Raw genomic sequence first — 25,811 nt, forward strand, 5'->3', positions numbered from 1 at the left:
TCAAGACCAGTCGAGGCAACATAGCATGACCTCAATCCTACAACAAATTAAACAAACAAACAGATTAGCCAGGTCGGGCACAGTGGCTCACGCCTGTATGTCCAGCACTTAGGGAGACCAAGGTGAGAGAACTGCCTGGGTCCAGGAGTTTGAGAACAGCCTAGGCAACATGGTGAGACCTTGTCTTTACAATCAATCAAAAAATTAACCTGGCATGGTGGTACACACCTGCAGTCCCAGCTACTTGGAAGGCTGAGGCGGAAGAACCATTTGAGCCCAGCAGGTTGAGACTTCAGTAGCTGTGATCATGTCACTGTACTCCAGCCTGGGCGACAGAGTGAGACTCTAGCCACCGCCCCCTCCAAAAAAAAAAACTGGATGTGGTGTTGTCTGTGATGGATTGAGCCCAGGGTTTTGAGGCTACAGCAAACCATGATTGTGCCACTGCACTCCAGCCTGGACAACAAAGTGGGACTCTGACTAAATAAATAATTAAAAATAAAAGTAAAGATTCCAGCATCTTTTCCTACAACCTCGTACCCTAATTTTTGTTAATGCCATCATTCCTCTCCCAGTTACCTAGACTCAGAATCTCAGTTATCTACTTTTGCTTATTTCCAGACCAATCAGTTACAACATCCTGTCCTTGTTTCTACCACCAACTCATTCACTGAACAAATATTTGCCTAGCTAATGGGAACCATCTTGTCACAGATACTTAGGAGGTGACACTGGCTCCCCGTCTCTCTCCTCACTTTCCCCACTGATGCAGTGGTCTAACAGCCTAGCTCCTTGTTTGGTGGTAGGATGAACTCTATGGTGCAATTAATGCCCTAGAGGTCCCTGTGGGATCAGGCTAAAGCTAGACTCTCTTGATAGCACATCTCTGCCTACCTTCTTCCCTTGCTCCTTCACTCTCTTACAGACTTCTCCTAAGACATCCTTCAACAGAATATTTGTACAAGAAACCCTCTTTCAGGATCTGCTCCTGTTATTTTAGAATAACACGACATTAAATGGTTATTCTAAAAGCGCATCTCTTATCATGCCATACTTTGTACAGAGGTCATCAAATAATCTTTGTTCCCTCCTGAACATAGTACAGGTATCACAACCAAGTTCAACACCATGATCTGGCCTCTATCTTCTTTTCCAGCCTCCCTAGACATAGGTAACACTGTAGCCAAACTCGATTGCTTGCTGCTCCCTAGACCTATCCTTTGCTTTCTCTCTTCCTACCCCCTCCCTAAGGTACACCTCCCAGACCCTCCAGTGATTAACATTCTCCCCATTCTTCAAGGACCACCTTGCATAGCTCCTTCTTCTAGAAGTTTTTACAGATTTCTCCAGCCACTTGTGAACTTCTTCTCAAGTTTGAGAACAGCCCAGAATCTTGGCAGACTTCTCCTGTGCAGCTGATCAGTTTTGTCTTATTAAATAATGAGGTATATATTTGGCTACTAGCCTTGACTTCTATCTACTGCTTGCTTCCAAGTGCCTTCAGTATAGGGCCTTAAACATTCATTATTGTTTCTCCTGTAGAATTTAATATAGTGTTGTAAGCATGGTAGATATTCAACTGAAAAAACTAACAGTTGTAGAACTTTTACCAGGGGAACATTTTATGGTCCTGAACAAATCACAGGGGAAAATGTTTTCCTAGCAAAGTTTTCCACTTTTAGAGACAAAAGAGAAAACATTTAATTTCTAGTGTCTATTTTGTTATGGATATGTGCTTGGAGATGTAGCTTTAAATTCATGTGTTAGAAAAATAGATTTTTAAAAAAGTTCTAAAGACCTCTGGCTGTTTGCTGGAAACTGATTTCCAGTGTGGTCCAGACAGGAAAGTCCAGGATAAATGCCAAATAGAACATAGGAGAAATGGTGAATAATACCCTTGCTATAAGGTCAAAACTTCAGAAAGATGTTTTCAATTTACAGTAACTTTGGATCTGTGACTGGAAGAGCCAATCCACAGCAAAGAGAAATTCAGTTTGTGTTTAAAACGGCCTGAGATTGAAGCACGCTGTAAACAATGTAAAAGTCTCTTATTCAGTTTTCCCCAAAACGCCTCCATCAGCAGCTTTTTAGTTGGGATTTGTTTGTAGACAACTTGATATTCCATCTTGCTAAAGTGGCATACATTTTAAAGTTATTAATATTGAGTTGATCAGACCCTGCCCTGGGAGCAGATTTACACAGGACAGAGGCCGAGAGTTGGAAAGCTCCAGCATCAGCCAGGTGCAGAGGCTCATGTCTATATTCCCAACACTTTGGGAGGCTGAGGCAGAAGTATTGCTTGAGCCTGGAAGTTTGAGACCAGCCTGGGCAACATAGTGAAACCCTATCTCCACAAACAAACAAACAAACAAACAAATAAACAAAAAATAAACCGGGAGACTGAGGCAGAAGGATCACCTGAGCCCAGGAAGTCAAGGCAGGGGTGAGCAGTGATTGTGCCACTGCACTTTAGCCTGGATGACAAAGTAATTCCTCAACTCAAAAAAGAAAAAAATGCTCCAGCATGCATGGAGGCAGGGCCTTGAGAAGACTGATGGACGAATAGATGCATGGAGGGAAAGACTTGGGAGGGTCAGGACTGCAGAGCCTGGGGTCTGGCTCTATTTGTTTGGGCAGGTTGATGTGTGTTCTCATTACCATGCAGCCCACACTCTGGCTCAGAAATCAGCATCCCAGCAAACTACCCTGTTATTTGATACTTCTAGGAACATACGACTTTACCATCAAGAAGGATCACGTAAATTGGATGAAATATGATATACATTTTAGATATAAAATCATTGTACTTTACAACTTGGACATTTGAATGGGACAGGAGAGGAGGGCGGACAATCTCATCAGCTTGCAAAACTTGCATAGTGAACGTTTTACCTGAACCCTCTGTACTTGCCTTTTAACATCTTGCTTCAAATTCTTCCATGCTTGTGATATTGTATAGTGACAACGTGATTGACTGCCTCTACCATGGCCAAACTGCTCTGATCTAGTTACAGAATAGCCCTCCCAGAAAGCCAACGCTTGTCCTTATTTATTCCCCAGCGACAGACCGGGTCTTACAAGTTTTATGGCAGTAGGTGCTGAGGTTTGTGTGACTGTAAGAGATTTTAAATCATGAGTTTCACATGGTTTTTGCCCCTTTCCACCTGACTGACTTCAAATAAAAATATGTTCCATTGTGTCTAGAAAAAGAATAAAGCCACATGTAATCCCCCCATCACCTGGTGTTTCAACGAACAGAAGTCTGTTATTGGTCCTTCCTGAAGCAGTGGTAATTTATGAGGCATTTTCTATGCGTGCTAGGTAATGAGCACAGCATTTAATGCATACATTCTTTTCCCTTGGAGGTAGGTATTACTTTCTCTATGTTGCAGAGGAGGAAATGGATCCTTAGATGGCTTACCAACCTTGTCCAAGGTCACACACATTAAAAGTCTGGTTTTTAGTGCCCTTGATCATGACACTATCAATTCAATCAGGGCGAGGATTCAACTTTTAATTGACATAGGTCCCAGGGGGATCATCTAACTTTCTTTATCTAAGTGGGCAATGATGATCTTCCTTTTTTTCCTAGCATCTTTATGCTCTTGCCATCCTGTCACTAAGAAACTATGGGGACAGTAAGACCAGATTCTTGTCCTGAAGAAATGTACCCTTGGTCGGCCAGTCACTAGGAATGTGGATTTGATTTCTCTACACTGCAAACGTTGGTCATTATGGAACATCATAAAAAGCAAAACAAGGCAAAAGCTATGCTCATCTCTCCCCTCTCCAGCCTTCTTGAAATGATCAGAGGATTTTCTTGGATTTTCTAACACAGTCTGAGAAACAATGGCTAAGGCAAATTATTGTTCCTTAGTTTGCAATTTGTACAAAAGAATCAGCAAGATACTTAAAATCTTTGCATACATGCATGTGTTCCATGAAAACATTTAGAAACTGTTACTATGGATTTAAAAAATGTGAGTAACAAATCTATGAGGTAAAAGGCTTACTTTTTGCTGCTGAAATACTGGTTGGGTGATTAATACTTAAAAAGTGGATTTCATTAGAAATTAGTTGGCATAATTCAGAGGAGGAATTTATTGACCTTGTTTTTATCCATCTCAGTTCCTCCAGATTAAAAACAAAACCCAAAACAAACAACCCAGTCATAGTCACTAAGATAGTAACAAAAATAATTGACAAGGCAATCTCCTAAGATAAATCACGTCTAGTGTGAGGGTGTCAGCTACATTTTGACTGAGAAGAGATCTCATAGAAACCCAGACCTTGGGTACTGGTAGCTATCCATCCTTGAAGAATCCACTGGCAATTTTGTGAGACCTTGTGGTGTCACAGATAAAAACCTAAGGACATTGAGCCAAATGCAGGGTCTGAGTTTTTACAAAATTACCTTCACAGACTCCCTTGCTGTTCCTTCTCCAGCCGTAGCAGCAGGCTAGTTTAGTTCCATAGTGACAGACTCCAGGCTGGTGTGCCGATGCCAACAACCCATGATCCCGTGGACTGCAGATAAAGAACCACATGTTAGTACCAAGGAAACAGAAAAGGTAACAGAGACTCTTCCCTGCTACTAAAGGAACCACAGAGGTGCCAATTACCTCGTTAATTTCAACTAACCCGCAGTAAGTGCTAAATTAGATTTTGAAAATCTGTATTTTGGGGTTGCCAGCCTCTATTACGATCCCTTGCCAGCCTTCCCCAATTATTAGTTTAATCAATTTCCTTTGCTTTCAGGGTTAAAAGAATTGGGTTACACAATCTATAAAATTAGGGAACAAGAAAGTGCCCCAAAATATGTGTCTTTGAACCTCATAGAGTACCCACTGCTCAAATCTGCTCTATATAGGCACAGTGGCTAGCCAGGTCTGTGTCTGTTTCAGTACCAAGTATGGTAGTGTGACTCCCTGACTGTGGTTTTGTCCCAGACAAGAGCTTTGCACTTCTACTCCATTGTTACCTGGTAACCATTGAATATACTGGAATTATCACAAGCTATAGATGGTTATGGAGCTGGAAGGGCTCTAGAGATCCTTCAGTGAAGCCCTCTCATGTTACAGAGAAAGAAACTCCAGCCCAGTGGAGTGGAGTCACATCCCCAGCAGAGCTGGTGTCAGGGATTTTTAGCCCAGGACTCATTCTCATTCCACATGGTTTTGTGGAGACAAAATTTGCTAAACTTTTTAACTGTTGAGCAGATATTGGCAAATGCTTTCTGTAAGAGGCCAGATGGTAAGTATTTTAGGTTTTGCAGGCCATAAGATCTCTGTCTAAGCACAAATGCAGCTATAGACAATGGTAAACATATGGTCATGATTGTGTTCCAATAAAACTTTATTTATGAGCACTGAAATTTGAATAACATATATATAATTTTCATAAGCATGACATAGTATTCTCTTTTTGATCCATCATCAACCATTTGAAATGTAAAAACTGTTCTTAGCTCATGGGCTGTGTACAAACAGGAGGCCTCCAGCCTTGGCCTGCAGACTGTAGCTTGCCTGATCTAAAGGGCTGAAAGAGCGAGCCTCTCACCCCTACCAAGTACCCCTAAGCAGTGTGGCACGGAGGAAGCTTGCTGTGTGTTTACCCACTTACTATCCTCGTGTAGGACTGGGTCGCTACCAGACCTTAGGAGAAAAGACTTGCACTGTGTATTTTGGGGGCGGGCTGTGACTGTTTCCTCACGCATACTAAATACACTGTTAAAATGTTTTCTGAGCTCTTTAACATACAAAGGAATGCACATTTCACCATGTGCTTTTTGCTACAGTACTGAATTTTATGCAAGTTAACAATATCTCTGTCAAGGTCAGGAAGCTAAACAACCTTGTAGATTTCCCTCATGGTCTGCCTCTCCCACGAATTTGATTACTTCGTTAATAGCTATAAAGATATGGTCTGGGACATTTCATTAACTGTGAGCACCAAATGCAAGGATGATTTTATCATTTACTTTTTCATCTTTTAATGGAATTAATTTTAGGGATTCATAAATCTTTCACACAAGCATTTAGAATAGGCTTCTCAACCTCTACATGACTAATATTTTGAACCAGATTATTCTTTATTGAATAAAGAATGCACAGGAAGTTGTCCTGTGCATTCTAAGTCATTTAGCAGCCAGTAACACACATCTCTCCAGTTATGACAATCAAAAGTGTCTCCCGACATTGCCAAATGCCCCATAGAAGGCAAAATTGTCCTTCATTAAGTATTATCACTTTAAAGCAAAACATTTATTGAGCACTTGCTATGTTCCAAGCACTGCCTTGGGCACATGGAGTACGGTTATGCAAAGAACATGGTCTTTGCTCTAAGTTTACAGTCTATACTGTATAGGACAGCATGCTAAATATCACCATAATGCTCTGAGAAAGAGTTTTGACTGAGAAATAATGCAGCCATCTGACATAATTGAATCTGTACATTAGTAATGGTTCTATAAGGGATACCACATTCCTAAACCAGTCTGCATATAACTGGCAATTCCTAAAGAAGAAATTATAATAAACCCCAAAAGTTGATAGCAGGTATTGTATATTTCAAAGTAGCTAGAAGAGAGGATTTAAAATGATACCAACACATAGAAATGCTAAATACTTGACATGATGGATCCCCCAAATACCCTGACTTAATCATTACACAGTCTATGCATGCAACAAATACATGTACCATGCGACAAATACATGTGATAAGTAAAATATTACTTATCAATAAAAAAGAGGAAACTGTAGACTACTGACCATAAAGTGTACTGAGTAAATAAGTACTAGTCCAAACACAATTATGCCCTTAAGAATTTTTTGTTTTAGCATTTTAAAATTGATATATGTCACATAACATAAAATTCACTATTTTAAAGTATATGCTTTAGTGATTTTTAGTATTCGCACTTCCATTTAATTTGAGAATGTCTATCACTCCAAAAAGAAACCTCATGCCTATTAGCAGTTAATCTCAATTAATTCCTTTCTCCACCACCTGACAATTACAAGTGTACTTTTTGTCTTTAGATTGCCTATTATGGATATTTTATATAAATGGAATCATATATGTATGTAGCTTTTTGTGCTCGGATTCTTTGGTATGCAGTCATAGTTCATTCCTTTTTACTGTTGAATAATATTCCATGGTATGGATATACCACATTTTGTTTATTCATTTAACAGTTGATGTATATGTGGGCTGTTTCCACCTTTTGGCCACTATGATTAATGTTGCTATGAACATTGGTGCACAATTTTCTGTGGATGTATGTTTTCATTTCTGTTGGGTATGTGTCTGGGAATTGGAATTGCTGAGTCATATGATGCATTGGACTGAATGTGTCCCCCTCAAATTCATATATTGAAACCCTAGCCCCAATGTGATGGTATTTGGAGGTGGGGCCTTTGGAAGGTAATTAGGTCATGAGAGTGGAGCTGTCATGAATGGGATTAGTGCATTTACAGGAAGAGGCCAGAGAGCCAGCTAGTTTGAAAAGTTGACAATCTGCAACTCTAAAGACAGCCCTCACAGGAACCTGACCATGCTGGCAGCCTGATCTTGAACATTCAACCTTCAGAACTGTAATACATTTCTACTATTTAGAAGTCATCTAGTCTATGGTAATTTTTTATAGCTGCTTAAACCAACATACGATAACTTTATGTTTAACTTTCTGAGGAACTGCCAAACTTTTTTCCAGGATGACTGCATCATTTCACAGTTCCATTAGCAATGTATGAGAGTTCTAGTTTTTTCATATGCTCACCAGTACTTCTTATTGTTCACTTTAAAAAATTGTAGCCATCCTAGTGCTTGAGAAATAGTATCCTTGTGGTTTTAACTTGGATTTCCCTGATGGCTAATAAAGTTAAGCATCTTTCAAGTGTTTATAGGTCATTTGTATCTCTGGAGAAATGTCTATTCAGGTCATTTGTCGATTTGTAAATTGAGTTATTTGTTTTGATGTCCTTAAGATTTGAACACAAGCTTGAAATTATTCAATAAAAACAAATATTTTTATACCTTGGTGAACAAGATAGTGTAACTTTTTCTCACTGCAAAAACCCCTTTCATGTAGATACTCAGAGTCTATTTCTTAACCATACACATCTAAAAGAAACCTCGACAAAGTGTTCAAATTTGCTTTCACCTCTTCCTTTAACACCATGAAGCTGACTGATATTTGGGAAGGAGAATAAAGGAAGCAATTAACTTTGCCTGGGAAAGAGAAGGGAAATGTCACAGGAGAGGTGACATTTGAGTTGGATTTAAAAAGAAAACACAATAAGCAAAAAAGCTGTTAAGGATGAAATTATGCCTATGGGATTTTAATTCCATACTTTTATAAGAAATGTGGGGTTCATTGAATTAAATTTCAATCTAGCAACAAAATCTTAGAGATGACCTGTCAACTTCTTGACTGCAGATTTGCAAACAATATCCACCCCATTCTCAATAGGAAGAGCCTTACCTATTTCTTGATGCCAAAAAACCCAATGCAATCCTCTATAGGGCATTAAAATGTATTGAGCACTGTTCTAGGTGTTTGGCAGACTGGGTCCCTGACTCATGAGCTTTTAGACAAGAAGGTTAGGATAATAGAAGTACTAAACATATCCAGTCCACTATAGAAACTTAAAGCAAAGAAACAATCTGGTCTAAGGGATCTGAGATGTTGTCTTTGATGGAGAAACCTTCAAATGAGACTTCAGGTGAACAGGGGTCAGCCATATAAAGTGAAAGCCTATTACAGGCAGAGGGAACAGAATGAGTGTGGACTGAGGTAAGAGATGCCATGCTTGTGCTTGAGAAATTGGTAGGAGACCAGAGGATTGGAGCAAAGGGAGGGAAGAGTCAACTGGTGAGAAATGAACCTCAAGAGGTGGAAAGAGTCTACATCACAGAGGATCTTGTGAGTCAAGTTAGGACTTTGGGGTTCCTAGTATTAATAAGACAGCACTGACAGGTTTTAAGTAGGAAGGTTATTTGATAAGATTTTTCTTTTGGAAAACATTGTCATGGGAGCAGTCTGGAAAATTGATTGGAGGGAGGCAGAAAGGAAGAAAGGATACAAATTGGCACAGAAGATAGATTTTGGTTGCTTAGACTCGAGCAGTAGCAGTGGAGATAGGGAGAAATGAATGGAATTAAAGTGAAATCAAAAGACTTGGTAAAAGATCAGAGCCATTCATTCACTTATTTATTCTTTCAACAAGTATTTATTGAGCATCTACAATGTATCAGGCACTACATTAGTTTCCAGAGGTTCATCAGCAATCGAGAAGGAAATAAGATCTCTGCCTTCATGGAGTTTGCATTCTAGTTGATTGGATGTGGAGTGTGAGAGAGATGCACTATCAGATATCCGACATGGCAGCCTCATATTTTTGGAAAGGGAAATATGGATGGAGGGATATGTTAAAGAATAGGGTAAATGATGAGTTTTCTTTGGCACATGCTGATCTTGAGTGCTCATCAGACAGACAACCTAGAGGAGATGTTGAGTAGGAGGCTGGATATTTGGGTGAGAAGTCCAGGAAGCAAGACTAGTTTTTAAAATCACCTGCAGGTGGATGGCAACTGAATCTATGGGAGCAGATGTAGTTACAAAGAAAAGGAGGCTTAGAACAGAGCCCGAAGGAAGTCACCATGTAAGAGGTGAACCAAAGAGCAGAAAAGTCCTGAAAGAGACCCAGGCAATACTCAGAGGAACACCAGGTTAGTACAGTGTCAGGAAAGTCAAATGAGTAGAGTTCTTCCAGTAAGAGAGTAGGATAGACCCTGAATGTTGAGAAGCTGCATGACATGGTGGTCAGGACTATGGTCTTCTTCTTAGGTTTGAATTCTGGCTCTACTATATATTAACTCTCTTACCTTCAGCAAGTAACTTCATGTTTCTTTTTTTTTGAGTTGGAGTCTCACTCTGTCACCCAGACTGGAGTGCAGTGGCCGCTCCCGGCCACCGCAGCCTCGACCTGTTGGGCTCCGGCGATCCTTCCGCCTCAGCCTTCCGAGTAGCCGGAATTACAGGAATGCGCTATCGCGCCTGGCTGATTTTTTTTTTTTTTTTTTTTATTGTAGAGATGAGGTCTCGCTGCCCAAGCGGGTCTCGAACCCACGGGCTCAGGCAATTCACTCACCTCAGCCTCCCAAAGGCGCGGGATTACAGGCTGAGCCACCGAGCCCGGCAACTTCATGTTTCTATGCCTTAGCTATCTCATTTCTAAAATGGGGAAAACAAAAGTAGTTGCCTAAATGGTATTTGTGATAATGAAATGATTTAATATATGCAAAGGGCATATGAACAGTAACCAACACAGTAAATGCTTCCAAACTGGTTTCTCTTATTAGTACTAGTAGTAGGATTAAAATTATCAGTTATGTCAATCTTCAAAGGAGAGCCATGTTGCCCACAAAAGGGTCTGCTTTCCTATCCCTGCCATGCTCAGTCATTGGTGGGAGCAGCCTCTGGGAATTGTGGCCTCATTTACAAGTGGTGATGGATTTCCAGGAGCAAAGTAATTGGGGCTCTTGGAAGTCTGTGAGGCACATCCTTATAGATACCACAGTTTTTATGTGACTTTCCTCTTTTATGCTTGTGGCAATGAATTTTCACTGTAAGAGGAGATTATTATAGAATTTCACCTTAAGGAAAGTGAACTTAGATATCATCCAGTTCCAATCTATCATTTTGCACACAAAGAAACTAAGGCCAAGAAAAACTATTTCACTGGTATTATAAGCCAGAGGGGAATATACTTCACCAAACTATCCATCCATCCATCCATCCGTCTACCCAAAATTTATTAGGTCACTACACATGTCAGGTACTGTACTAGGCACTGAGACTGTAGGATGCATATGAGAACAGCCCCTGTTCACAAATAACTTACAGTCTAGGAGCAAAGATTTGGGAGTAAACAGATAAATATTCTCCACCATACGACTTATGCTAAAGGGGTGAGTTCTTAGGAGCTAGGGGAGGATACAGGAGATATTATGTTGGGATGGCTGTATAGTGGGGAAGGTGTTCCAGGCAGAGACAACAGCTCAAATGTACAGACCAAGGGTAGAGCCACTAAGAACATGGGGAGTTGGTGGCCTGTACATTTGAGCATAGGTAGTGGTATATGGTAGGAGCAGGGGAGTGGGAGGGGTAGCAGAGGGAATGGTGGAATGGAGAAGGGGCATGGAGATAAGCAGAGGCCAGAAAGAAGAAACCTGTATCCATGCAAATCATTGTATCTATTCTGCAGGATCCAGAGAGTTATAGGAGGATTTCAAGCAGTTGGAAATATCAACACTTTGCAATACACAAACAACCTCAGTAGAAGTAGGGTGATTGCTGGGTCATATGGAAGGTCAATTTCTAGATCTTTTAGGAATCGCCAAAGGGAGCTCCCAACTTGACCTGTATGATGACCACTTGTATACCTAACCATAAATTGTACCCCATATCTTTAAAATAAAAGAAAAAAGAAAAAAAAATCCTGCTTCCTGGCAAAAAAAAAAAAAAAAGAAGAAGTAGGGTGAGCTCACTAAGCTACAAGAGTTCTGAAATGGTTAGATGTGAAATCACACAAAAAACAGATGGGAATTTGTTGAAATCTGATATTTTTTAAAAGTCTAATTAGAAACCAACCCAAAGTCCTTGATACAGGTGGCTAAACCTATTTCGTGTATACCAGTCAGAGCCAATTACTTTAAATTGCAAGGAATGCTACCTGGGGTTAACTAACAGGAGAAAGTTACCAAAAGATGAAATTCATATATTGTTTGCACATTACCACAACTCTCCAGAGAAATCTTCATTTTCTTGAGCGTTATTGCTTTCACATACCTGCTTTCAGGTGAAAAGGTAAAACTGAGAAATCTGAGGTGAATTCATTTCTCCTAAGTCATTGTTTTGACGTTGTATAAAGTGTCACTTATAACACTCTCAAGAATGCTGATGACTAATACTTGAGCCCTCAAAAGTTTGTTAATAAAGTAAAATTTCTTATCCACTGTAAGGGATTCTTTTCCCAGTCACAAAAAAGCATCTTACTATTACAGCTCTGTTGGAAGATATCAGAAATTTGTCATCAAATCTAGCCTCACTCATTTGCTTAAACAATGGAAGCAATCATTGCTTAAGAATCAACACAACTCATTATGGAGAGCTATAAAATGAATTATGATAATCAGGCAGCTACACAAATCAGAAAATACTAGGTCAGCCTCTAGGTGCTCTGTGGATATTGTGACATGTTCTGTGTGCATTTCCTAAAGAAGACCAAGCAACACGAAACAACACTGTAGGAAAAAACAATCAGAGAAACATGTGAGTCCATAAGTGAGCAGAATACCTTTTAATTAGTGGGTGTGAGGTCTATATATTTACCCAGTTTTAAAATATAGTTTGAAAGGGCCAGCCACAACTAGGATTTTACTGGCTTAATCATCAAATTCTACATCTGGTCACGACAATGAAAAAATAGTTTAAAGAGGATAAACCATTACTAGATAGAATTGCTAATAATTAGTTTGTTGATTTGTAGATGTCAGAGGAAACTGATTTATTCCACTAAGAATCCAGTTCTGTATTGTATGCTTGCCATATTTTTGAAAATACATATATACAGATGTCTAAAATTATGGGTACAAAGAAAATTAACTTCTAAAATACTTATGTTTAAGCTGAAACAATATGATTCAGGGGAAGAAAAGAATCAAGTACAGGCAAGCATGATGTTGACAATTTTTTTTAAATTGCTAAAAAAATGCTTTAATTTTTAGTTTTTACACAGTTCTCAAGTGACATTCCAAGTTAATGTTAGCAAATGATTCAGTTTACTTTCCCTGCATCCTCTCCTTTTATCTGCCCTTTGCTCTAATTCCATGCTTACTTACTAGCTTTCCCATCACAAATTCAGCAATTCTGTTACTTAAATACCTGGTTGAGAGTATTCTGGATAAGGGACATAAACTATCAGGCTAAATCATACAAAATAGCCATTTTTATAAGTTAAAAATGACCAAATATCTGGGCTTTCATATGTTGCAATTTAACGACTGTGGAAGAAAAGGCTAAGTACTCACCAAACCCATTTCTATATTCTCTGAACACGAAACTACACTACACTTCCAAGCTGCCTGTCAGTTAGGTGAGGACATGTGCCTGGTTTTGGCCTGGAATGTGGGTGAACAGGATGTGGGCAACATCCAAGTCTGGCTCACAAAGATCCTTGATGTGCTTCTTTCCTATCACCCTCTCGAATAAAGAGGACCATCCATACCTGAAAGAAAATGGTATCCCAAGATGGCTGGAGGCTGGTCCCATGTGAAGGCATACAGCAGAGTCTCTCAAACATGCCTTGTACTGCAAGACAGGCAAATAAACTTTTACCATGTTCAGTCACTGAGATTTTGAGATGGTTTGATGCAGTAGCCTATTCTGATCAACACACTCAATCAAGAGCCACTTCTTTAGGAAAAGACGTCTAGTACACATTGTTTTTTCCTTATATGTGAATCCGTATATACAGAAAATCTTACAAAACTATCAATATGAATTGAATTTAGTTCCATATTTCTGAGTCATGTATTTTTTAAATGTATAGAATTGGGTTGGTGCACTATGGAATATTAAAGATTAATGGTTAAGGCATAGTATCAATCATTAGAATTTAATAGATATCTGGAAATAAATGGGCTTTTATGCATGTGGTTGAATTGACCTCACCCAATAGAGCCTGATAAAACGGGCAACTGATCAAAAGAAACATATCAACTTAGAAATTTGAACTGAACCAATCCCTCCAACATCCTCTGCCACCTTACAGTGTCTGGCTAGTGTTTCTCTCTCTCTCTCTCTCTCTCTCTCTCTCTCTCTCTCTCTCTCTCTCTCTCTCTCATCTCTTCCTAAACAATGTTTGGCCAAGAGAATCCCTTCTTGAGGCAAGGAAGTATTAATGTAGGTGAGCAAGTCTCTGTGGAGAGGAAGCCTCGGGCTGTGGGAGTCTGAGCTAAACGCTGAGTTGCCCAGAGTCTCTTTAACGCATTATACAGCTTGCTGTCTACATTGATCAAATTAATCAGAAAATCACCATCTCCACAGCTGAAGTTAATTTAAAAACATTCCAGAGACTGTAAGTAGTATAGTATTTCTTCATAGGATCCTTTATTTTCTGCAAAATTATACTGTGCCAGAATTCTTAGTATGCTTGTTTATGGTCAGGCTCCAGGAAACTTCATGATATCCTCCAAGACAAATCGAGAAGTTTAACCTCTTTTACTGATGTTTAAATACATTTAAGTATTGCCATACAAATGAAATAAACGTTTTTCTAAATAGGAATAACAAGGTCCAGCCACGAGGGTGTGTTGTTGATTTTTGTTTTGTTTTGTTTTAATCATAGCTCCCAAGCAAGTTCACTGTACCTAACTAGTTAAAATTAATTATAGGTTTTCACCCATTTTCAAGAAACAGAGTTCAAGTCCAACAGGTCTATGGATACCCTAAGACATCTTACCTTTCTGGATATGTAGAGGTTTAAAAGGCTGGTTTAAAAAAAAAACTGGCCCAGGCTGTCAAGTTCTCCTATACGTGACTGGTAGGGAAAGTAGTAAACCTCAAGCAAAACTTGGAACTTTCTATTGCTTCTTCTCTTTCTGTCACTTAGCTTCCAAGTTCAAGAGCTATGCGAAGATTGAGGTTGAGGAATGTCTTAGTTTGAGCTCCCCCAGAAACAGACCATGAGACAAGGATTTGAGTGCAAGTGGTTTATTTAGGAGGTGGAGGGAACATCAATAAAGGAGTGGAGAAGTTACGCAAGAAAAGGAAGGCAGTCAATAAAGCAAGTGTGATCGAGACAGCTACATTTATTCTCCATCTCATTTATTCATTCATTCATAGTGAGCATGGGAGAGAATGATATCAGACGGAGTTAGAGAAGTAGACAAAGGCTAGATCAAGAAAGGCCTTTTATGCCATTTTAAGGAGAATGAATTTAATTCTTCATCTGGTGGACAGTCACTGAAAGGTTTTAAGAAAAGAGCTAGCCGGGTTCGATGGCTCAGCCTGTAATCCCGCGCCTTTGGGAGGCTGAGGTGAGTGGATTGCCTGAGCCTGTGGGTTCGAGACCCGCCTGGGCAGCGAGACCTCATCTCTACAATAAATCAAAAAATCAGCCGGGCGTGGTAGCGCGAGCCTGTAATTCCGGCTACTCGGAAGGCTGAGGCAGAAGGATCGCCAGAGCCCAGCAGGTCGAGGCTGCGGTGGCCGGGAGCGGCCACTGCACTCCAGTCTGGGCGACCGAGTGAGACTCCAACTCAAAAAAAAAAAAAAAGAGCTGACATCGTCTGATTTGAATTTTAAAAACACTGTGAAGTGTGGATGGGAGGGGACAAAAGAAGAAGCAAAGAGAAGCTACTATGGTGGCTCAGATGAGAAATGATGGTGATGCAGCTGGGTGGTTGTAGGTGGGGGAAGCAAGGGGTGGAGGGAAGAAGATGAATTTGAGACATAATCTGTAACAGTACTTAGTACCAGATTAATGCAAGTAGGGAGGAAGAGCCTCTCATCAAAAATGATGCCCAGGTTTTTGGCTTGAGCCAGTTTGGATGATGCTTATTCTGGGATGGGGAGAAGGAGTGAAGTGTGGGGAAGCGAGTTCTGGAGAAATGATCAAAAGTTCACTCTTGGATGTCTTAAGCTCAGTATGACATCCTGATGGCTAGGTCAAGAATGCACCAGAAAGGCTGGGGCTTGAGATTCACCTTTTGAAGTCATCTACATAGAGATGGCATTCAAAGTGGTGGGACTGGAGAGTACAGATAAGGAAGAAAATAGGGTCAGAGACTAATCTCTGTGGAAATTCAGCATTTTAAATCCTGTAGAAGAAAGGAGGCTGGTAAGGAGGCTGAGAAGGAGTAACCGTTGTGGGAGAAGGTAAACCAGAATGTGTGATATGATGGTTTTAAAATATGAGGGACGGGGACCTAAAAAACCTTGGAATTATCTTTTGTAGGACAGGCTTCCCCTACTATGTAAGTGTTCTAGGAACCCATCAGCATCAGTGTACCAGCTCACATTGTTGGGGAAGGCTGTGTTCGGCTTCACTGAATTTTTTCACAGATTCTTTGAACGCATTTGCCCACTTCATGATGGGTGATTTACAAGCTCACCTGCCCTAAAAGGCATCAAAATTTACGAGTCCAAAAACAGTTTTTAGTGGTGGAAAAAGTGTCTCTATAGGTGTATTGCATCCAACGAAGAGTACTTTGAAGATGACTGAAGTTTAAACATTTAAGAATAAATACACAATTTTTAATAAATAAATTCCATTTGGGGGGGTTCCCCCCTCGTATGTCCACAAATTCTTTGATACCCTGCTTTCAGAAGGCAAAGCTTAATTCCTTACCCCTTGTATTGGGCTGTACTTAGTGACTTTCATCTAACAAAGAATATTGTGCGAGGGGTGTAGGGTAACTTCTGAAATTAGAACACAGAAGGCATGGTAGCCTCCTCCTTGTTCTTTCTCTTGGATTAGTTACTATGGGAGAATTCAGCTGACATGTGAGGATACTCAAGCGGCCCAATAAAGGTCCATATGGAGAGACCTGAGCCCTCCTGCCAACAGCCATGTGAGCGTACCATCTTAGAACAGATCCTCCACCCAGAGTCAAACCATTAAATGACTATGGCATTGATAAACACCTTGACTGCAACCTTGTAAAAAAACTGCAAGCCCTTTGCAGTGAACCTAAAACTGCTCTAAAGAAAATGTCTAAAAAAAATCCCAAGTGCCTTCCATCTAAGTTACTCCTGAATACCTGATTCATAGAAAATGTGTGAGATAATAAACGTTGTTTTAAGTCACTATGTTTTGAAGTATGTTGTTGTACACAATTAGTTAATATATGTAATGTCCAGAAACCAAGCAGAAGAAATACTGAAGAGCAAGGTGATGACTTTTGCTGATATTTGTTGCTTTGATGCTATTTTTTGCTGTGGTATTTTGAGTTTTAATTTTGTACTTGTGTTCATTAAATTTGAGATACCACAGATTATAAGCACACTATTATGTATATTCAAAAAAGAAAAATGCTGCCAATTAAGCTAAACAATGGCTTATTACCTTAATGATAATTCTCCACAATTGTGTCATAATTTTATGTGTGAATTAGTTACAACTGTGTTAGCTTTAAAGAATGCAGAGCTTGCAATAGCCTGCTTTGCTTTCTATTACTCTCAGAACAAAGTCTAAACTCCTTGGCTCAACGTACTAGGCTCCTCAGAGCCTGGTTCAAGCCTGCCTTCTTTGCCTCTTGGCAGCCACTGGGCTCATGACCTAAGATGATGGCCAGTTCACGCTCTGTTTCTTGGGTCGATGCCTTCCTTATGCATTCTTTTTGCAGGTATGTATCTATCCATTCATTCATTTACTATTATGAAGTATCTACTAGGAATCAAACGCTGAAATACTTGCATTCTCCTCTGTGTTTTATAGCAGGTAGACTCACATTTGCTCCATAGGACAGTTGAAATGTAAGCCCCTATCTTCAGTTTTCCCTGACTGTCTCAAGGAGACTCAATTTCTCTCTTATGTATGTTCTGTGGGATATTTGATATGTTTATATGTACACATAAACTAAACATATATATATATGCATTCTTTTGAATGCTATACTGTGTATATACAAATACATATATATTATTTATACATATATGTATTTATATATAACATTATTTGCCTCTCCATCCCCCTTTCTTGGTCATTCATTTATTCACCAAATTTTTTATTCAACATCTACTGTGTGCCAGGCACTGGGCTAGCAGTTGGATTTATTTCCCTCCTTCCTGGCCTCCTGGCCAAAAAACAAAAAGAGAGATTTTGCTCTCCCTACGTGTTGTCTAGTGGGGGCAGCAGATAGATATGTATCCCTGGTATTTAAGGGAATGCTTGGGCATGTCAACTATTTAGTTAATGTTTAATTGGACTGAATTAATTTTAACATTCTTTAGATTCTTTTTTATCAACAAGACTTTCAGATTTAAAACAAATTAGTTACTGAAACTGATACACTGGGACCCAGTAAGGTTAACTGATAAAACTGGAAGTACTACTGCACTCTCTGGGCAAAATATTTGATGGAAAGTGATTTAATTATCCTTGGGGAACACCATGGCCTTTAACTTCCACTTGTTCAATTGGGATTCTGGGCAAAGTACTTAATCTCATCTTTCAAAATTCAGTTTACTCATCTACAAAATTGGAGATGTGATCTGTAATTTACACATGGTCAACATTGCCAGCGGGACCCCAATATGTGTTGTCCCTTTCTTTTTAAAAAAATATAAGACCCCTATTACATAGCCACTCAGAATATAGACTACATTCTCCAACCTTCACTTCAGTTACATGTGGCAATGTAACTAAGTTCTGGTCATTGGGATGTAAGCAGAAGTGCCACGTGCAAGATTTCTAGAATGTGACTGAAAAGGGAGGATAATATTCTTCATTAATTTCCTCTTATTGACTGGAATTTGGACGTGTTTGCTGGGCGAGAGCTCAAGAAGCCATCTTAGGCCACGAGAGGAGGGCCTTCTGGTGGAGCTGGAAGATGGCAGCACCTGCGTCCTTGACTTTATGAAGAGCCATACCAGCCCAACTACCCAGTCTCCGTGAGAGAGAAACACTTTTCTATCTTGTATAAGCCAAGAATATTTGGGTTTCCTGGCATTTGCAGCCAATTTTGAAGGATCAAGAAACAATGTTGCTATGTTCCCTAGCTACTACAAACTTGTTATTCCCAATCTGACATTTTCCTGCTTAAAAGCCCTGATGTCAGATGTTTGTGAGGCCCAGTTTTCAGTTTGCATTCAACTGAAAATAAAGATTATGTGAACTTTTGTTCTTTAGTATTATGAGGTTTCTGAGCTTACCTTATATATTAGTTTGCTAGGGCTGTATACAAAGTATAACACACTGGGTGGCTTAAACAATAGAATTTTATTCTCTCACAGTTCTGGAGGCTGGAAGTCCACGAACAAGGTATTGGCAGGGTTGATTTCCTCTGAGGCCTCTCTTCTTGGCTTGTCAATGGTTATCTTCTCCCTGTGTCCACAACATGGTTTTTACTGTGTCTGTGACCTAATCTCCTCTTTTTATAAGGACACCAGTCCTGTTAGATAAGGGCCCACCACAATGACCTCATTTTAATTTAATTACCTCTTTAATGACCCCATCACCAAATACAGTCACATTCTGAGGTACTGGGGGTTAGGATTCCAACATACGAATTTTGAGGGTCATAATTCAGCCCATATCACCTAGTGAGATAGGTCAATGGCAAATCATGGTTGGTACATTGTGGTACATGACCAGACTCATCTCCTGATGCTGGAGAGGTTTTTCTCTTGGCAGGAGCCAGTTCTGAATATGTGCACAGTAGGCCGAAAGTGTCAAAACCTCTGTCCCAGAAATACTCAACCAGTGACTGCTGGAAGAATAAATACCCTAGCTCCTGTGTCTTTAGGAGGGATAATTTAGTGGCTCATGTCCTACTGTCCCCTAGAATTCCCCAGCAGGATCAAGTCACAGTGGTAATTTACCTTTGTAATACTTCTTTCCCTTCTCTGTCCCACTTCTTTACTTCCCTACCAGAATTCCTTAAGGCTACCTCCAAAAAAAAAAACTAGCCACAGAGTACGTTTCTGAGAGAATGCAAACTTAGAGAGCAAGGTGGTAGAATTGTGAGGGTGGAGCACTTATTCTACACATGTCCCTTAATTGTGCTGAACTTGAGTCAAGCTAAATAAGATCACTGGTGATCATTTGTGAGAAAGCACTTTGTAAAAATGTCAGCTTTTCTGTAGTCAATTTTTTTGAGGGAATAAATTTGAGAATAGTGGAACTTCACTGTTCATAGAGCAGAAGACAAAGTCAAATACAATTCATGAGAAATCACCTAATTTCTTCAAGTTTCTCCATTCTCTTGTTTGTCAAATGAGCACAATACTTATTTCTTAGAGTTATTGAGAATATTGATTGAAATAACATTGAAAAGAGATGCCACATAGTAGGGTCTCAACAATATTTATTAAATACCAATCTGATTTATGATGATTAGATAATATACTTACTCTCATTGTAATGTTTATATAACTTTAATTTATGCATAAAATTACATACAAATAGGACTTTAACACCTTCTAAGCCAATGAGACTATTGGAATAAGGCTACTCAGAAGTGATTTCTTTCTTTTTTATTTTTTTTAGTCAGGATCTCACTTTGTTGCTCAGACTGGAGTACTGTGGCACAATCACAACTCACCATAGTCTCAGTATCAACCTCCTTGGCTCAGATGATCCTTCTGCCGTAGCATCCTGAGAAGTTGGGACTACAAGCGAGTGCCACCATACCCAGCTGATTTATTTATTTATTTATTTTGCAGAGACAAGGTCTTGCTATGTAACCTAGGATAGTCTCGAACTCCTGGGCTCAAGTGATACTCCCACTTCAGCCTCCCAAAATACTGGGATTACAGGCATAAGCCACCGTGTCCAGCCTCAGAAGTGATTTCTAGTTGTAATTAGATATTTCATGGCTATTATTTCCCATAAATACTCAGCTCTCGAGTTTTGGGCATATTCTCACAAATTATGGTTTTAAGAATAAGGAAATAAATGATATGCCAATCATTCAAAAATCACCAAAATCATGTTTAAAGAGAAAATCTAGCCCATAAAAACAAGAACAGACTCACAGCTCAGGTTTCCTGTGAAAGGCTGAACAGTGCCCTCCCCAGAAACACACAGCCCATGACTGATGGGAATATAAATACCCTAGCTCCCTTGTCTTTAGGAGGGATAACTTGGAGGCTCATCTCACTATCCCCATAATTCCCCAGCAGCATCAAGTCATAGTAGTAACTTTTTTTGTTTATTTGTTTTTGAGTCAGAGTCTCCCTCTGTCACCCAGGCTGGAGTGCAGTGGCAGGATCATGGATCACCACAGCCTCAACCTTCTGGGTTCAGGCAATCCCTCCACCTCAATCTCTGGAGTAGCTGGGAATACAGGCACATGCAACCAAGCTCAGCTATTTGTTTTTATTTTTTTATAGAAATGAAGTTTCACTATTTTGTCCAAGCGGGTCTCACGCTCTTAGGCTCAAGCAATCCTTTTGCCTCAGTCTCCCAAAGTACTGGGATTATAGGCATGAGCCACACTGTGCCAGACTATGATAATTTATTTTTATGACACTTCTTTTCCCTCCCCCAAAAGGTTCACATCCCAATCCCTGGAACCTGTGATACTTCCTTATTTGGCAAAAGAGATTTTGCAGATGTGATCAAGTTAAAAATCTTGAGATAAGAAGATTTCTGGATTATCCAAATAGGCCTGATATAATCACAGGGGTTCTTCTTAGAGGGAGGAAGACAAGGAAGAGTCATAGAGAAGGCAAGGTGGCAAAGAGAGAGAGAGAGAGAGACAGAGAGAGAGAGAGAGATTGGAGTGATGCGGCCATGAACCAAAGATTGCTGGCAGCCTCTAGAAGCTGGAAGAAACAAGAGACAGATTCTCCCCTGGAGCTTCCAGAAGGAACCAGCCCTGCCAATATCTTAAATTTGCCCCATAAGACTGATTAGTTTGGTCTTCACAACTGAAAGACAATAAACTTGTGGTGTTTTAAGCCATGAAGTCTGTGGTAAATTGTTATAGTGGCACTCTACTACCAGGGTTCTGAGGAGAATCAATTTTCCACAAGGCGCATAGTCTGCAGTGAGCAGACCTCTCTCCATGAGTGTGCCCTCTTGGCAAGAACTCAATTGTTCCCTCATCTCTCACTTTATTTTTACTTGAATTTAATAGAGAAAACATTTATAACAGGAATATGTTATAAATAGAGAGTTGCTCCAAACTTTAATATCCAAATAGGAAAGTTAATAACATATTTATCTTATGTGTTCAAGGTGAGAGGATCCCAGTGTTGGGACCTAGAGCTCGATGTAGATTTCAGATCAACAAATGTTCTAGACTAGCACGGTCCAATAGAAATAGTCACATAGGGCATTACAAATTTCTAGTAGCCACATTTTTAAAATGTAAAAGAACTGGGCATGGTAGCTCATGCCTGTAATCTTAGCACTTTGGGAGGCAGAGGTGAGAGGATTGCCTGAACCCAGGGATTCAAGACCAGCCTGGGCAACTTGGTGGGTTATGGTCTCAACAATAAATCAAAAAATTAGCCGGACGTGGTGGCACATGCTTGTAGTTCCAGCTACTTGGAAAGCTGAGGCAGAAGGATTGCCTGAACCCAGCAGGCCGAGGCTGTGGTCACCGTGAGCATGCCACTGCACTCCAGTCTGGGTAACAGAGTGAGACTCCGATTCAAAAAAAAAAAAAGTCAATGAAACAGGTAACATTCATTTTAATAACAATTTTATCTAATGCAGCATATCCACATTACCATTTTAACATGGTCAGTGTTAATAATGAGTGAGATATCTCCTGTTCTTTTTTTTAATATGTCTTGAAAATCCGCTCTGTATTTTACACTTACAGCACCACTTCACTTGGTCTGGCCACATTTCAGGTACATGATAGCTACCTGGGCTACTGGCTACCATCTTTGCTAAATCGGATGGAGAAGGTCTACAGCATCTAAATAGTTTCAGTGCCCAAAGGGCATAAAAATATAAGGCAAACCAAATTCTGATGCTTAAGGTGCAAGCATGCAGCTAATGATTTATTCATCTGATGAATGTTAATTGTCTGCTATGCACCAAGCATCGTTTAAGAGGCATATAATTTTCTAGGTCATAAAATCATGGTGCTGTGTTTCAATTAAAAATAACTGGCCAGGTGCAGTGGCTAATATCTATAATCCCAGCACTTTGAGAGGCTGGGGCAAGAAGATTCATTGAACCTAGGAGTTCAAGACCATCCTGGGCAACATAGCAACAACTTGCCTCTACAAGAAAAAAAAATCAAAAAATTAGCCAGGCATGGTGGCACATGCCTGTCTGTAGTCCCAGCTACTCGAGAGGTTGAGATGGTAAGATTGCCTGAGCCCAGGAAGTAGTGACTGCAGTGAGCCATGATCGTGCCACTGCACTTCAGCTTAGGAGACAGAGTGAGACTCCAACTAAAAATAAAATAAAATAAAATAAAATAAAATAATAAAACAACTGGTGCTTATGTTAGAAAATCGCTATATAGAAGTCACAGTTTTTACTGTAAATTGTGAAATCCCAGGAAATAACCAGTAGGCACATTTTTCTGCAATGGGTGCCTTGCCTTCTTTGTATATGTGACATCTGTAATGTGAGGTCTGGAGCTGATTAAACATGGGTCCTGGGCATTCCTGAAGAACCGACCGCTTAACATTTTCAGGCATGTTGAGCAGATAATAAACACACCAACTCATGAGCCTGATACCGTGTAGAGAAACAAGAGTTCGCATCTTGAAAACAGCAGAACTGCAGACTCCTGACATGGATTCTCCAGTTTAATATTCTTTGCTTTATCCTGGGGCTTTTCAACTTTTAATTTAATTTGGTGGCACTTTGAAAGTGAATCTCCTGGAGGGGGGTTTGTCGGCCACTAAAGAACTATTAATCGCATCTCCAAATAGCACTTGGGCTTTCTTAAGTGGGATTTCCAGCAATACAAGAAACTTCAACGTTCGGGGAAAATGTGATTATGAGCAAATTACATCTGCTTACATTTTTATCGTGAAAAGGAAATTGAAACTTGCGATCATACATTCTAAGAAGCTGGCTTGAGGTTTGTTCTGTTTGAACTTCAAAATCCCTTAATACTATGGCTGACTCTGATGAAAGATTATTTTCCTGTAAGTCAAAAAAGATACTCAGGCTCACCTTGAAGAAGTCAGTACTAAACCAAAGTTCTTATCCTCAGGAATAAGAGGATCTCTCCAGGAATCATCACTAAAGAATTTCTATGGCTTAGTGGTCTCATCTGGGGGCAATTCTGCCCTCCAGGGCACCTTGGGTACCATCTGAGACATTTTTGCATTGTCACAACTTGGGGCGGGGGGGCTGGGTGACTACTGGCATCTAGTGGGTAGAGGCCAGTGACACGGCTAAATATGCTACACTGAACGGGACACTCCCCCTCCTCCAACAATTAATTATCCAGCCCAGTCCAAAAAGTCAATAGTCCTGCAGTGGAAAAGCCCTGCTCTAGCAAACACCTAAGGAGAAAGCAAGACATGACAGGCAGGGAACGAGGAAAGTTTTGGGGTGGGTATTTCCCTAAAGGCTGCCATAGTGCACTGGTGAAGAGCCGGGACTCTGAGTCAGATTGCCTGGGTTACATCCCGGCTCCTTCACTTGCTGGCTGTGCCGCCTTGGAAAAGCTACTCCACCTCTCTGTTCCTCGTTTTTCTCGTCTACAACGCCGAGATGATTATATTAGTGCCATTCACACAGAGTCGTTATGTGCTTTAGACGGGTTACTCATCTTAAAGTGCTTAGAACAGTGCCGGGTCTACAGTAAGCACTATGTGGGTGCGCATTCACTAAGCGGCTTTGCCGATCTCTGGAAAAATAACTTCCAGGTTTCAGAAAAGCTTCTGGGCAGCAAGAAAACGGCTTCAGATTCTGTATTGCCCCAGCAAGAATGAGAACGGCTGTCGTTTGACAAGCGCGTCCTTTCTTTCCAGTTCATCAACCCTAATCAGAAAGCAGTGAGGAGAGAAGTCCAGCGGCACCGCAGGCTCAGCCCAAGAGCTGTAAAGGTTTTATGGTCCTCAGTTTTGGTTTGTTCTTCCTTCCCCAGCAAAACTTGTGACTGACAACCAGTTGGTGCCCTTCGTATAAAGTGGAAAACAAAAGCCTCACAAGCACAGAACACAGCACCGACACACATATGGACCCTCACACACTCGCCCAACATATATGTCTGCAAACCACTGAGACCGCACTACCCGCGGGTCTGCGCTCAGAGCTTCCCTGTTCGTGTACCCGCCGGACGCAGCCAGGTGGGGCGCCTCGGATGCAAAGGGAACTAACTGGGTGCAAAGCCCGGCCAAAAGGAAACGGTGAGGAAATTCCGTGGGCGCTCTGGGTCTGGCATCTTGGTTCAATCGCGTCTCAGCGCGCACAGGCACACGTGCACACACACCCACATGCGTGGGAGTGTCTGGAGGGACCGCAGGCAAAGAGACGGGGCTCCAAAGGGGGAACTCAGGCCGGGGGCCGATCGCCAGCCAGACACTCACCTGGCCGCGTTCCCTAATCCACCTGCCACCCAGGGGAACAGCAGCAGGAGCGCGAGGCCCCAGGGCAGCCGCATCTTCGCGTCGGGCCTCGCTTCTCCGCCTGTGCCCCTCGGTAGGGCACCGCCTGGGACCCAGGGCGTAGCAGGGCCGCCGCCTCCTCTCTCCTTGGCCACTCGGTGTCTCTGCTCCTCCCGCAGTTCTGGTGAGCGGTCACTGCGGGTGGAGAGGGGAGACGACACCGCGGCGTAGGCGCTGGCGGCTTCAGGAGGGGCTGAGGGCGCCCTGGCGAGGCGCGCCGAGGCTCCTCTGTGGGTGAAGCGGGCCGGGTGAACGAGGGAGGGCGGGGCGGGCCGTGCACATCTGGCTGGGACCCGCCTCCAGGACGACCCGCGCATCCTCCGCGCTCTCTGTTCACCTAGAAACTTCCCCCAGACTCAATTCACTTCACGCTTGTCAGAGTCACCACCTACTGCCGTCTATTTCAGGTATCGGCCAGGTTTTGGTGATATCTCTACTCGAGAATTTAAGAATTTAGTTGGCAAGTCAACGCAATACTGAAGCT

General features: G+C 41.1%; 1 protein-coding gene across 1 annotated transcript in view; it reads right to left on the reverse strand.

Moving 5' to 3' along the window:
• Window positions 1-25,562, reverse strand: part of EGFL6 (EGF like domain multiple 6) — a 62,332-nt gene extending 36,770 nt beyond the window's left edge. The window contains exons 1-2 of the mRNA XM_021709591.1: window positions 25,250-25,562; window positions 4,415-4,527 (exon numbers count right to left, since the gene is read on the reverse strand). Of these exons, the coding sequence (XP_021565266.1) occupies window positions 4,415-4,527; window positions 25,250-25,323 (187 nt within the window). The 5' untranslated portion in view covers window positions 25,324-25,562. The remainder of the gene's footprint in view (window positions 1-4,414; window positions 4,528-25,249) is intronic.
• Window positions 25,563-25,811: the final 249 nt, after the last annotated feature.

Source organism: Carlito syrichta, unplaced genomic scaffold (assembly GCF_000164805.1).
Source record: "Carlito syrichta isolate Samal-C Ts95f unplaced genomic scaffold, Tarsius_syrichta-2.0.1 Scaffold71963, whole genome shotgun sequence".
Taxonomy (NCBI): domain Eukaryota; kingdom Metazoa; phylum Chordata; class Mammalia; order Primates; family Tarsiidae; genus Carlito; species Carlito syrichta.